Here is an 11,841-nt window from a genome sequence, read left to right as displayed (position 1 = left end):
TAGTCCCTTCATGGCGGGGGTATGGAAGACGACGACGACGACTACGGCTCTGACGAGTTTGACTCTCTGCCACCAGGAACGTTGTATGAGCTGGAACAATATGCGTTTCGAGCAACCCAGGTGTCAGCCTCACAGTACCACACAAATCCCATAAACAGCAACCCTGTGCTCCGCGCTCAAGCAGTTCCATTAAACAACAATACTGGATCACTGAGACCGCCGCCCCGTCTACACACCGGCTTGACGAACGACTACAATACACTGGAGGTGGGGGAATTGGAGGCCGAGGTGTACGATAATGTTGGGAAACCGCATGCCATTCCGCATGGTCAACATGTACTGGCCCCGGATCCTGGCGTTGCAGCCAATGAGCAGCTGGGCGAGGCCATGGATGTGGACGAGTACTATGGGCAAGGGAACGCCGCTGCGGAGATCAATGCACGCCTGGTGCAGGTGAGTTAGTTGAAAGCTTCTTTGCATAAACTCTAACAATCTTGTATAGATGGAACAAGAAAGAGAACACATATTACAGGAGCTAGCCGAAGCGAGGATGCAGGTGGAAACGAAAGCCGGGGAAATTTCGATCATTCGAAGGAAGCAGACAACGATGACACAAGACTATGACCGGAAAATAGCGGCTCTTAGGAAATCTATGGCCGACGGAATGGCGAAACACAGGCAAGAGATCGAGGCAGCCATGTCCGAAGGCAAGGTACTGGCGACAGAGAATGTATTTCTTCAACAAGACCTCGTGGATGAAGCCTACCAGCTTCGGAACTACAAATCCAAACCACGCAAGACGGAAGCTCCAGTGACTCCTCGAAAGCCCCGGGTGCCTCCCTTCCGCGATGGATTTGAAGATGACGAAATAACCATGGTGTCTCCCAGCAAGTCTGCAGCGCGTTCTAAGCGAGCGACGCCGACAGGTCCAGGAAAGCGCAAACGGCAATCAAGCCAAGATAGCGCCGTGCCACTACAGCTGAATCCCGCTGGTGTGGAGCTTATCATGACTGATGCGACTGATACTCCGGCCGAAGTCGACGAGATGAAGCGCAAGTTTGCAGAGGGGAGTCGCAACCAGCGATTTATGATGCGACTTTTGAGCCACCGTACACATCCCAACCAAGAAACAGATTTCGAAGCGATGGCCAATCTTGCGTTTCCCTCAGAGCCACATCGACCCATGTCCAGCATCGTTATGGAGGTCATGGCTCGTGTCGACCCGAGCAGCTACGTATCAGAATATACGCAAACGATCGCTTCGCTGTGGCAGCGCGCCCTCAACGAGAAATTCTACGAGCCGGTCCCCCGATTTGAAGCTATCACAAAATATAGTTTGATGTCAGACGACGTCCCTCTCTCCGAACTGATCACGCCTCTAGTTGGAGTCTTGCAAGATACCGTGGAAGTGAATGCAGTTCCTCGCTTCAAGTACGCCCCGGCATCACGAGATAAACGAATTACTCGACAGACACCACAGTCAGATCTGCAGCCCCTAGTCGACTCGACTGGGGCCATGCGTCTACTTTACCAGATTGCCTGTGGAGTATTGCACATCAAGAGTGCAATGGAGACATTCTGGCAAAACATCCGGATCTCGTTCATTCTCGTGATGTTGCACCCCTCACACCCACTGGGTGACATTGTGCTTCTGATGAACCTCCTATCAACGAGTATTCGTGCAGACTCATTTGGTCCAATCAGAACTTCCGACCAGGACCAATTGGACGTGCAAAAGTGGATTGTGGACCGCCTCACGCACATGCTGAGCGAGCCCGCGATACCGGATGAAGGCGTGGAGCCATACACCGCACACGACATTTGCGCAATGCGCCTCGAGGTCCTGCTGCTGCTGGAGTCGCTTGCATTCAACCCTATGGCCCCATCCCAAAAGCATGCCAGTACCATCCTCGCATTGCACCCGAATGCACTCGCCCGTTTATTCCGGTCGATGCACGATGAGCTGGATGCACTTTACTCCTCCCCGCCAGAGTCAGACCTGCGTGTTGCGTTAGTGAATGGCCTTATGCGGCTTATTTTTGGGGTCATGCGACAACATGGCCCCTTGATCAATATGCAAGAGAAGCTCGCGTGTGTTCCTGGCAGCAAGCAGAAGCATCTCGTTGTGCTAACTCGCTTGGCATTCTGTGATGGGACCGTGCTAGAGGCGGGTATTGATGATGAAACCGTTGATATGGCGCACGAGCTACTCGAGGAATGGACTAATCCTCAAGAAGCAGAGTCATTGGCGGAGGCATTCCCAAGTTCTAGGAGAGAGTGACATAGTGGAGATAGGGGAGATGTTCAACGTTGTACGACTGGGATTTTTGTATGCATTTAACATGGCGCGATGTGTTCTTTGGAGTTACTAGCATGTTTCTTTACCGTATACCAAATCAATTTAATTTTTGTATCTTTTAAAAGTATTCAAAAAATGAGCGGAAATTTGCGGAGTACACATAATTCCAGTAAGAGAGGTTTGAGACCAACAAACGGGAGTAACATTTACAATGGTGAGTCCATCTGCTAATGCCAGACTCAGCGGTGAAGAGATGGGGAGGGACCAGGCAAGGCAGTATGTTGTAAAGAGAGCAGTTGGATTTAACATAGAGAAGACAGTCCTGGCACCATACCGAGGGTCACGCGCATTCTAGGGAAATTTACTTGGGGGGTGCTCTGGGTAGTATATTTTCATCTATAACGCTCTGGGATGAGCGCGCGCATCATACCGCATCAGAACTTGATTGCTATACAAAAACGGACTTGCATCACTTCATTGCGAGGTCTAGATTTAAGGGTAACAGTACGGTCCTCTTCTCCAACCTCGCGCCACTGGCCCAAGAATTGATGAAAAAGAAAATGTTCCACGAATGGAGGTGCCAAAGAATACGCCTGTCAATGACCCGAAAGCCATTGAACAGACTGTTCCTCCGCGCTGTGCAATGCAGGGACCAGCCTGTGGTGAACCGCCTTGTTGATCGCAGTCACCCAAACAAGGTAAGTATGAAGAAGAAAGAAAAAGGACAGGAACAGCCGGGGGAGAGGCAGCTATATATACACTTTCTACAGGGCGGTGGCAGAATCTTCATGGGGCTGGAATTAAGCGAAAATTGATTGGCCAATCAGCTATAATTCCCCCTTACATAAGATAGTTACAAACTTGGTAACCTAACATTGCAACCACTGCAAACACTGCATCACGCATAACTAGTTAACTAGTTAGTTACCAGCGTAATATATTCCTTATAATTAAGGCAACCATTTAACATCACGTGCCCTGAAGTTTTGAGACTCGGCCAATTCGGACTGGATAACATATCATTTTGCTATACAGCATTGTTTCTACAGCATCACCACAATGAGAAACAGAGCTAGCAATACGTTGTCGAAAGGCGTATGTCTCTACCACTATACTTGATTTCGCCAGTTCCAAAATACTAACAAAATACTGTTCAGAAAATCCGTCAATCATGGAGCAAATACAACCTGTATAACCTGCAACGATTCCGCAGTCCACCGACCGCCAATCGCACATTCTTCCAGCAAAAATGGTCCGCTAAGGCTGCATCCCGTGCCTATCACGGCGAGCAAGTCCGCGAGGGACAATGGAAACGCATGTTCAACCATCGCATCCGCAGTGTTATCCCCATGAATGCCGCCGACTTGGCCGCCGATGACGGTTCCCTAGTCTCGTCCGGTCGAGGCTCAGGTCTCGATAAGGATGGGAAGTCCGCTTACCAAACACGTCCTACACCTTACAGCCACATGACCTTTGCGCCCCTAGAGCGCCGTTTGGATGTGGCCATCTTCCGGGCTCTGTTTGCTAGCAGTGCCAGACAAGCGAGACAGTTTGTCATCCATGGAGCGGTTACTGTTAACGGTCAAAAGGTATGACGCGCCGTGGAAAGCTACCACTTCCTTGGTTACTGACTCGCTTTTGTGTTGCTAGATGAAACACCCCAGCTACCTCCTTAACCCCGGTGACCTCTTTCAGGTCGACCCAGATCGAGTCCTGTACGCTACTGGTCATACGAAGACTTCGTTTGAGCGACGTGAGGGCCGATTGGCTCGGAGAAAGGCGAAATCACAGAAGTCACAGGAAGCCGAGGAAGCCGAGGCCGCAGAGGCGGAGTCAAAGGAGACCGCAAAGGAAGATATCAAGGAGACTCCAAAGGAAGATACTAAGGAGACCCTTAAGGCGCTACTGGCACAAGCCAAGTCTGTCATGTCTGCCGGCAAGGATACACTCGCGCCCCAGCGCAAGCAGGAGCTCCGTGGCTTCCAACAAGCTGTCCGCCGCGTATTGTCCCGCTCTGAGTCCAGCACCATCCTCGCAGACAGCCTGGAGGCCCAATTCTCCCAGTTGACCCTGCTTCTCAAGGCCAAGCGGAGCGAGAAGCCAGTTAAGAAGGATGTGAAGCCCCGTCCAGAAGACGCCTTCGCATCCGACAACGGAGATACAGAAGTGGTTTCCGCCAAGCGAGATACAGAAGCCGCAGTCAGCGACAAGCTTTCCGAGGCCTTCGCACAGGCAACACTGGGTAATGATGTCGATGCCTCGGAGCTCAGCGACGAAGAGTTCGACACGCTCCAGCGCGCTCTTACTCAAATGCGCGACAACCCTCTCGACAACTCCAAGACCTACTCCACCCCCTGGCAGCCACGCCAATACATGTCTGCGTTTGCCTTCATCCCGCGTTACCTCGAGGTCAACCAGAACATTTGTGCAGCCGTGTACCTGCGCCACCCCGTGGCCCGCCCCGGTTCCGCCGAGGTGCCCACTCCCTTTGGCGAGTCCATTGCCACTCCGGCTTATGGCTGGTACCTGAGGAGACGGTGGTAGAGGATTCGATTGGCCTGTCTTTCTCTGCCTAGCCCGTCCCTTTCTTGTTTGTCTCTACTACTTTACTATTTTCCTTTCCCTAAACTTCCCATCTATGTATTAGTGGGCGCTTAGATCTCCTCGTCCCTTTTTGCATATTTCTGGATCATGTTGACCATGGTGTTGGTTCCTGTTTTGCTTGTCTTTGGAGCTTTTTGTGTCAGCTCCACCCCCTGTACCACCATAGCCACGATGTGTTGTAAATGGATATATTATTGATGCTATTGTTTCGCGCGGTAGATTGGCCAGTCATTTGTATGATTCTTTGAGTACTCCGTAGGCATGGCTGCTTTGCCCGCTTATTATCGGTGGATACTATACCGAATAGCCTGTTTTTGATGTAATATTGGCTTCTTATTCCCGAAGAGATACAAGGGCCTCGCATGAAGTACAGAGATGATCAAAATTGTAGACAATTACCTAGAGGTGGTCGAAGCTCCAATTTATATATACATCATGAATATAAAAACGTGCAGGCAATGAAGACAGAAACCCGGCGAAGATGTATATAATCCAACCGAATACATATAATTAAGCACAATCAACAGATTTTAATGTTTCAAATTGTTTAATTGAAGCTCATTTTCTCTCTACAGGCTCGTATAGCCAGATATATGCTTGGCGCACGGACCTTATCGAAAACCCTTAGGTGAAATCCATCGCAGCTTTATCTTTATCCCCACAGATCGACAAGGACATTTTGCATTGGTCTGCTACACTATTGTCACCTTATTGATGGCTGAGTGACTACTTCGAACTAAGGAGACTATCTCCTGAACCCCATAGACCACTCAACTTGCACTGTTGGTCTCCCACAGCGACTGCTCGGCTACTACTATTGCTACTGCGCAAGCTGCTGTCCCCATGACGCGCCTTCAACCACACGAATACAGCCATCCTTCGTATCACTCTCCTGCACAAAACTCCTTTGGAACGGTACCATCGGGCCTGCGCTCAGGGTTCAGCCCAGCTTCCCAGTCCTTGTCCGTGGTAGTGAGGAATCCACCTACGGCGGCCGATAACACATCAGAGAGCAGCGAAGAGACGCCTGGGGGGACAAACCTAACCGAAAGTGATCCACGGGAAGGAGGTATCCTAGAAAGCGATATATACTATGCGCCGATGCCAGTGGGCGTAGCTCAAACCAGCGAAGGAGATGGATCAAGGCTGATGTCAAGATCAACCACTAACAGAGGCACGAAACGCAACCACAATGCCGACGATGAGCTCGATGGCGATAGTTCGCGGCAGCATAGACGTCTCACGACCAAAGAAGAAGTAGCACTCTTCGAGATCTGCAACCGAAATGCAGATACTTTCGGCAGCCGCAGTAATCTGTGCAAGTGGTGGATATCCATTGCCGACGAGTTTAAGCGCACCCACGACGGCCGCTCATACTCGTGGCATTCGGTGCGGCGCAAAGTCGAATTGGTCACGAGGCAGCGCATCAAGTTCCTCGAGGACCAGCGACAGCGGGGCTCGAACGCACCCGGCTCAACGGCCGAGGAGTTGATGAACCCCCAATGGCTCGCTGCCGTTGATGCCTGGCTTCCGACTTGGCAGCGCTGGGAAGAAGCCGAGAACCGGCGCATTGCAAAGCGGGATGAGCTTAAGAAGCGTAGACAGCCGCAGCCCTGGCGCCAGAATTCCAAAAACGGAGACCAGGATCCATGGCAGAACCTGCCTGGGTCATCTGCCACTAGCCCAACTGATGTCAACGCCTCAATCATGGGTATGATGCATCACCCTGTCCCCAGCCCCGTCGGTGATACTGCACTCCCGACAACCAGCCCTACGCCCTCGCCCTCAATTACTGGCCCTGCACCACCCACGCATTTCCTCGAGTCACCGTCCACCCCTATCTCTGCGACCACCTCGCTGAAACTTCCACCTGGTTTCGAGAATATGTTCTCAACCCCACAACTCACATCACAAGTCGCACCTCTGCCCTCCATATCTACCCCACCAGTTCCACAATCCGATGGCTGTATGGTCTCAGCTGTCCTCGAAACCCTAGGAAAACTGAACAAACACTTAGACGCCGCATCGGGGAGTGGTATAGATACGAGTGCAGCCTCACCTGTGATTTCGGCTCTGGTGCAGGCTGCTTCGGAATCACCGATTCTGGCATCTCCCCGGCAATCACAGCACCCACAAGTACAGCCTGTATTACAGCAACAGTCACAGCCATCGCAAGGTCCCACTCACATTCAAATCGAACAAATGAAGGAAGAGCTCCGGCAGGAGATGCAGGCCCAGTTTCGAGGTGAGCTGGAGCGCGAACGTATTGCGATGGAAGAAAAGCTGGATTCTGTGCAGCGGACTCAGGACCTGATTCTTGAGATGTTGAGACAGGAGCCTGCTTGATGCAGATGAAGTCTTAGTCCGGTACTTCTTCTCTAGGCATGGCCTTGTACTGTCTCATTTCCTTCTATTCTTGCTTGTACTTTTACTGTTTTTTTCTCTTGCTTTTTTTTCCTGATATGATACCCATTATCGACTGCGAACTCTTGTACTTTCTTGATGAAGAAGACATTACAAGACTACTTCCTAAAATTTGATGCGCTCAACTTGACAAGGACCCAGCCGATGGCAATTGCTCTCTACTCTAGAACAGAAAACAGGTAAACAAACATAAGAGAAAATAGTCATCGGGCTAAATTACAGATAAATGATAGAACGACCCAAGAATGTTTTCTCGAGCCTTCACACAAGGATTAAAAGCTCTTCCATGATGCACAGAAGTGCCTATAGGGCGAAACAATCTAGTAGTAGAAAGTCTCATCGACGGTACGACCACGCATCCACTTGGGCTCAGAGCCACGGACGTAGATGTCCTCGAAGAGGTTGCGGGCAGTGTTCTCGGGGAAGGGCATCTTCTCAGCCTCGGCGACCTCAGCGTCGACGTTGGCACGGGCAGTCTTGTCGAGACCCTTGAGCTCCTCCTCGGAGGTGACACCCCACTCGAGCATCTTCTGCTTGAGCCCAGCGATGGGATCGTTGGTGCTGCGCATGCGCTGGATCTCCTCACGGCTGCGGTAGGTGGTACCGGGGTCGGACATGGAGTGGCCACCGTAACGGTAAGTGACGTACTCTAGGACAAGGGGACCATTGCCGGAGATGGTGTAGTTCTTGCTGTACTGGACGGCGGCCTTGGTGGCCAAGACGTCCATGCCGTTGACCTTCAGACCGGGGATGTACTGACCACGCTTGTAGTACTCGGTCAGAGCGGATGAGCGCGAGGCGGAGGTACCCATGCCGTACTTGTTGTCTAGAGGGACATATCGTTAATACATCTGTAGGTTTTCGAGGGTGTAAAGATTTGATATAAATCACTTACTCTCACAACCGAAGAGAACGGGAAGGTTCCACAGCTTGGCCATGTTGAAGGCCTCGAAGACTTGGCCCTGGTTGGAGGCACCGTCACCGTAGAGAACGATGGAGGTGTTGGGCTGCTCGTTGTACTGCTGGGCGAAGGCCAGACCGGCACCGACGGGCACCTGGGCACCGACGATACCGTTACCGCCGTAGAAGTTCTCGGCGAACATGTGCATGGAACCACCCTTGCCGTACGCGATACCCTCACGACGGCCGAGAAGCTCACCAATGATGGACTTGACGGTACCACCACGCATCATAGCGAAACCGTGGCAACGGTAAGCGGTAATAATCTTGTCCATGCGGGTGATGGCGTGCTCAATTCCGACAGCCACGGCTTCCTGTCCGGTCGACAGATGGCAGAAACCACGGATCTTCTTCTCCTTGTACAGGCGATCGGCAGCCATCTCCATACGTCTGCAAAGGAACAAGCAGTCAGTGGCTAGTTTAAGCATCCGCTGTTGTGATTATCGTACCTCATCGCGACCATGTCGTAGTACATCTGCTTGAGCTCTTTCTTGGAGGTCTCGAGAGTGTACGGGGGTGGGTCGAGCTCGTAAGTCTCGAAGCTCTCATCGGAGAGACGGACAGTGAAGAGCTTATCATCCTCCTATTACAGCGCAAACAATCATCAGCAATTGAAATCCGGAAACCTTCCGGCGAAGATTTCAGTTTTCCGGATAGGGCTCAACAAACCTGCGGCACCGGGCTCTCGACGTTGGCGGAAGCGGCATCGGTGGTGACAGTGCGACGGGCAATAGGAGTGAAGGCCTGACGCCTCAAAGGCGCAGCCTGACGGACCGCAGCACGGAAGAGCATTTTGTGAGGGAATTGGAGATGGTACGTTGAAGATGATAAGCACCTTTTTCCCGTCCCAACAACTCTCTTCAATTTTGCCGTCTTAGTCAGCTTCCAGATCGGGCCCGCCCGGTGAGGGAAGTCAGGCCGGTTCCGATACGCTTGAAACAACCTCTTGGATATTGTTTCCGCTATATTTGCTCGGATATTCTTATACTTGGCAAATGATTCCCTTGAAGGTCTCAAGATGAACTATTCCAACTAAGAATTGGTATTTCTATTATGTTTACTTGAGACTCCATTACGGGTTGCGACCTCCGATCCGATCCCAACGGTTCAGTGCGCCTCTATATAACAAGATCAATAAACAATATAGTCTTTATAGAGCAGAATATATATAAGACTGGGATATATCAGAGTGGAGGTGGAATACCAACAACCTAACTTGGTAAATGATAATAATTCTATTGCCACTTATGATATCAGAGTCTCGAGCAACTAGATCTGCATATGTCAAGGTCCAAAGTGTGTTTGTTTTGACCACGAGGCAGAAACAAGTCACTCCCGAAACGGATATCAAAGGGTAATTGACACCGATCTCAAGGCTATTGAGAGACATTACCATCGAGAGCCTCAAGCGGCCAAACGACCTTCTCGCCAATCCTTTTCAGCGGCGTCAGAACCCTCAATACTATGCGAATAAGGCACCAAGAGGATGGTTCATTGACCTTATTGACCTTATTACCCTTCCAATGGAAGTACAGTTTACTCTGGTGTCGTGTGTCGACCATCCACCCTCACAATTTAAAAGATTGCTTTCTCCCTCCATCACCACCTTCCTCTCTACAGCAGTTGTTGAACCGGCGTGACCAAGGTATCGTTGTTCCACGCCTCTTTTCCAAAGACAGGAATCTAACGAACCATCAAGCAGCACAAAGCGCGATATGGCGGAATCCGATGCCACAGCAAGCTTTACTACGGGTCCTCCCGCTGGCCCTCCCGCTGGCCCTGCGTCAGAGCCTCTGGTTGTGTTCGTTGCTCGTGGCGCTGCACCTCGCATGTACGACGATCTCGGCCAGCTGAAGTATTATCTTCGCCCCGCCCTACTAGAGCTACAGGAGGGGTTTGAGCGCAAGTATGGAAAGCTAGAGAACCGACCCTACTGCTACTGCCCATTGATTCATAAATCCATCACCCCCCTGGATCCAGATTGCGACTCGGTCCAGTCCATGACCGACATACTCGTGTATGGCCGAACCTACGCCCGCGACATCATATTTGTGTTGGCCCACTGGGACTCCATCACCAGCGACACGTCGAGCTTTGCCAATATCTTCAAGGAATTTACAGACGTCAAGGTGACTATTCGCGTCTTCGGCTCGCTTTCAATTGACCACAATCGCGAATTCCATGAATTCGACGCCCACAGAGTCAGCGCTCACTACCGGGGGTTGATCAGACTAGAAGAGGACTTTGTTATTGACGATGCACTGCGCTTTGTGGTGAGACTCGAAGAAACCCGCACAGTCAGGATCGGAGTGGAGGAGTCAGTTGACCTGATGGTGCAACTGACAGGCAGTCCTGAGGCAGAGATGTACGACCGAGTGCTGTGGATACTTTGACGCAGGGAACCAAACTGAGAATTTGGGCTCTTGGATACTCATGGGGATGTGAAGGAATCTGGCGATGGACGTATTTTCTCCATGAGTTGAGACATGTGACTTTGATGCCCAAGTTTCTCTAAGGGTTGTAGCACCCATGTATCTTACCCTTCAGTTTTGAGAAAGCCTACAATGCCCGAACAAGCGTTGAGTGCTGCTTGTATTTGGGGCCAATAGCCATCAAATGAAGAAACATTTAATACATTCATCTAGCTACTTCCTGTTAAGGATTATTTCAAGCGTTGTATACCATAGAAAGTCTACATCGTCCAGTCACCCCATACAACATATGTCATCAGTTATCATGATTCCGATTTAGATGACAGCTTAGATCAAGGGAATGTATAAGAACACTGAGGTTATAGCCCATATGATCTAACACGATTCGTACGCACCAATCGGATACCCATACATGAAACGTTAGTACGCTATTATGCCAACCAGTGGACACGATCTATTGTATAGGATGTGTTTATAAGCGAGCCAGTTAAACATCTGCAGTATGAATTCGATACATCACAGTGGACCAAAGCCGTTGAACACAGGCAAGAACAGATACATCGTGCATATCGACTCAAGACTCATCATAAGCAAATACGTGTCAGATATATCAATATACAAAGGAAGTACGGAGTACTCTGTAAATGATTAGACATATCCAAATTACCCTTCGAATATACAGCGGTGATGAATCTTTAAAATGCTAGCGGCCTAATGCATTAGCACTCGGTTAAAGTGGGTAGCTGAATAAGCCACTAGTCACTTCTCCATCAGTTCGCATATTGGAGTGTATCCATAACATATTAAGTTATATCACGATTTTATTTTGATGCCTATGGCGTTAAACCTCACACATGATAGACCTGAAACACCGACTTGATTCAGCTGAGACGGTGATTAACAGACTCCTAGTGGTCCGTGCAGAAGGGATCTAGCTCGAATATTTCTGCTTGGTTTCGCGGGTAGACGAGAACCGTTTCAGGGGCGTTTCAGGGGTCCTGGCGTAGAACCTGCTTTGTGTGAGGGTCGTGTGAGGATTTATGAAGGGGTATTTCAAAGGATTTGAACAATCCACTTTCATAGCCAATCTGCATTATGTGTGCGCATGGCACTATCCTTTTT

At 50.3% G+C, this 11,841-nt stretch overlaps 5 protein-coding genes across 5 annotated transcripts; 4 read left to right on the top strand and 1 right to left on the bottom strand.

The window, feature by feature from the left end:
- Positions 1-21: 21 nt before the first annotated feature.
- N7447_002110 (uncharacterized protein) lies at positions 22-2,281 on the top strand (the record flags this gene model as incomplete). Its single annotated transcript, XM_057226386.1, has 2 exons — positions 22-453; positions 503-2,281. The coding sequence occupies 2 exons, from the start codon at positions 22-24 to the stop codon at positions 2,279-2,281; spliced, it is 2,211 nt and encodes a 736-aa protein (XP_057090402.1).
- A 1,077-nt stretch (positions 2,282-3,358) lies between these two features.
- On the top strand, positions 3,359-4,843 carry N7447_002109 (mitochondrial 37S ribosomal protein uS4m; the record flags this gene model as incomplete). Its single annotated transcript, XM_057226385.1, has 3 exons — positions 3,359-3,394; positions 3,457-3,888; positions 3,950-4,843. The coding sequence occupies 3 exons, from the start codon at positions 3,359-3,361 to the stop codon at positions 4,841-4,843; spliced, it is 1,362 nt and encodes a 453-aa protein (XP_057090401.1).
- A 903-nt stretch (positions 4,844-5,746) lies between these two features.
- Positions 5,747-7,249, top strand: N7447_002108 (uncharacterized protein; the record flags this gene model as incomplete). Its single annotated transcript, XM_057226384.1, has 1 exon — positions 5,747-7,249. One exon carries the CDS (start codon positions 5,747-5,749, stop codon positions 7,247-7,249), a length of 1,503 nt encoding a protein of 500 aa, XP_057090400.1.
- Positions 7,250-7,647: 398 nt separating this feature from the next.
- On the bottom strand, positions 7,648-9,079 carry N7447_002107 (pyruvate dehydrogenase (acetyl-transferring) subunit E1 alpha; the record flags this gene model as incomplete). The annotated part of the gene is made up of 4 exons (XM_057226383.1): positions 7,648-8,153; positions 8,223-8,677; positions 8,737-8,870; positions 8,957-9,079. The coding sequence occupies 4 exons, from the start codon at positions 9,077-9,079 to the stop codon at positions 7,648-7,650; spliced, it is 1,218 nt and encodes a 405-aa protein (XP_057090399.1).
- A 923-nt stretch (positions 9,080-10,002) lies between these two features.
- On the top strand, positions 10,003-10,680 carry N7447_002106 (uncharacterized protein; the record flags this gene model as incomplete). Its single annotated transcript, XM_057226382.1, has 1 exon — positions 10,003-10,680. One exon carries the CDS (start codon positions 10,003-10,005, stop codon positions 10,678-10,680), a length of 678 nt encoding a protein of 225 aa, XP_057090398.1.
- Positions 10,681-11,841: the final 1,161 nt, after the last annotated feature.

Source organism: Penicillium robsamsonii (genome assembly GCF_028829455.1).
Source record: "Penicillium robsamsonii strain IBT 29466 chromosome Unknown utg000001l_segment0_segment0, whole genome shotgun sequence".
NCBI lineage: Eukaryota > Fungi > Ascomycota > Eurotiomycetes > Eurotiales > Aspergillaceae > Penicillium > Penicillium robsamsonii.
The sequence above is the reverse complement of the archived record's forward strand: the minus strand, read 5'-3'. Positions and strand labels throughout refer to the sequence as shown.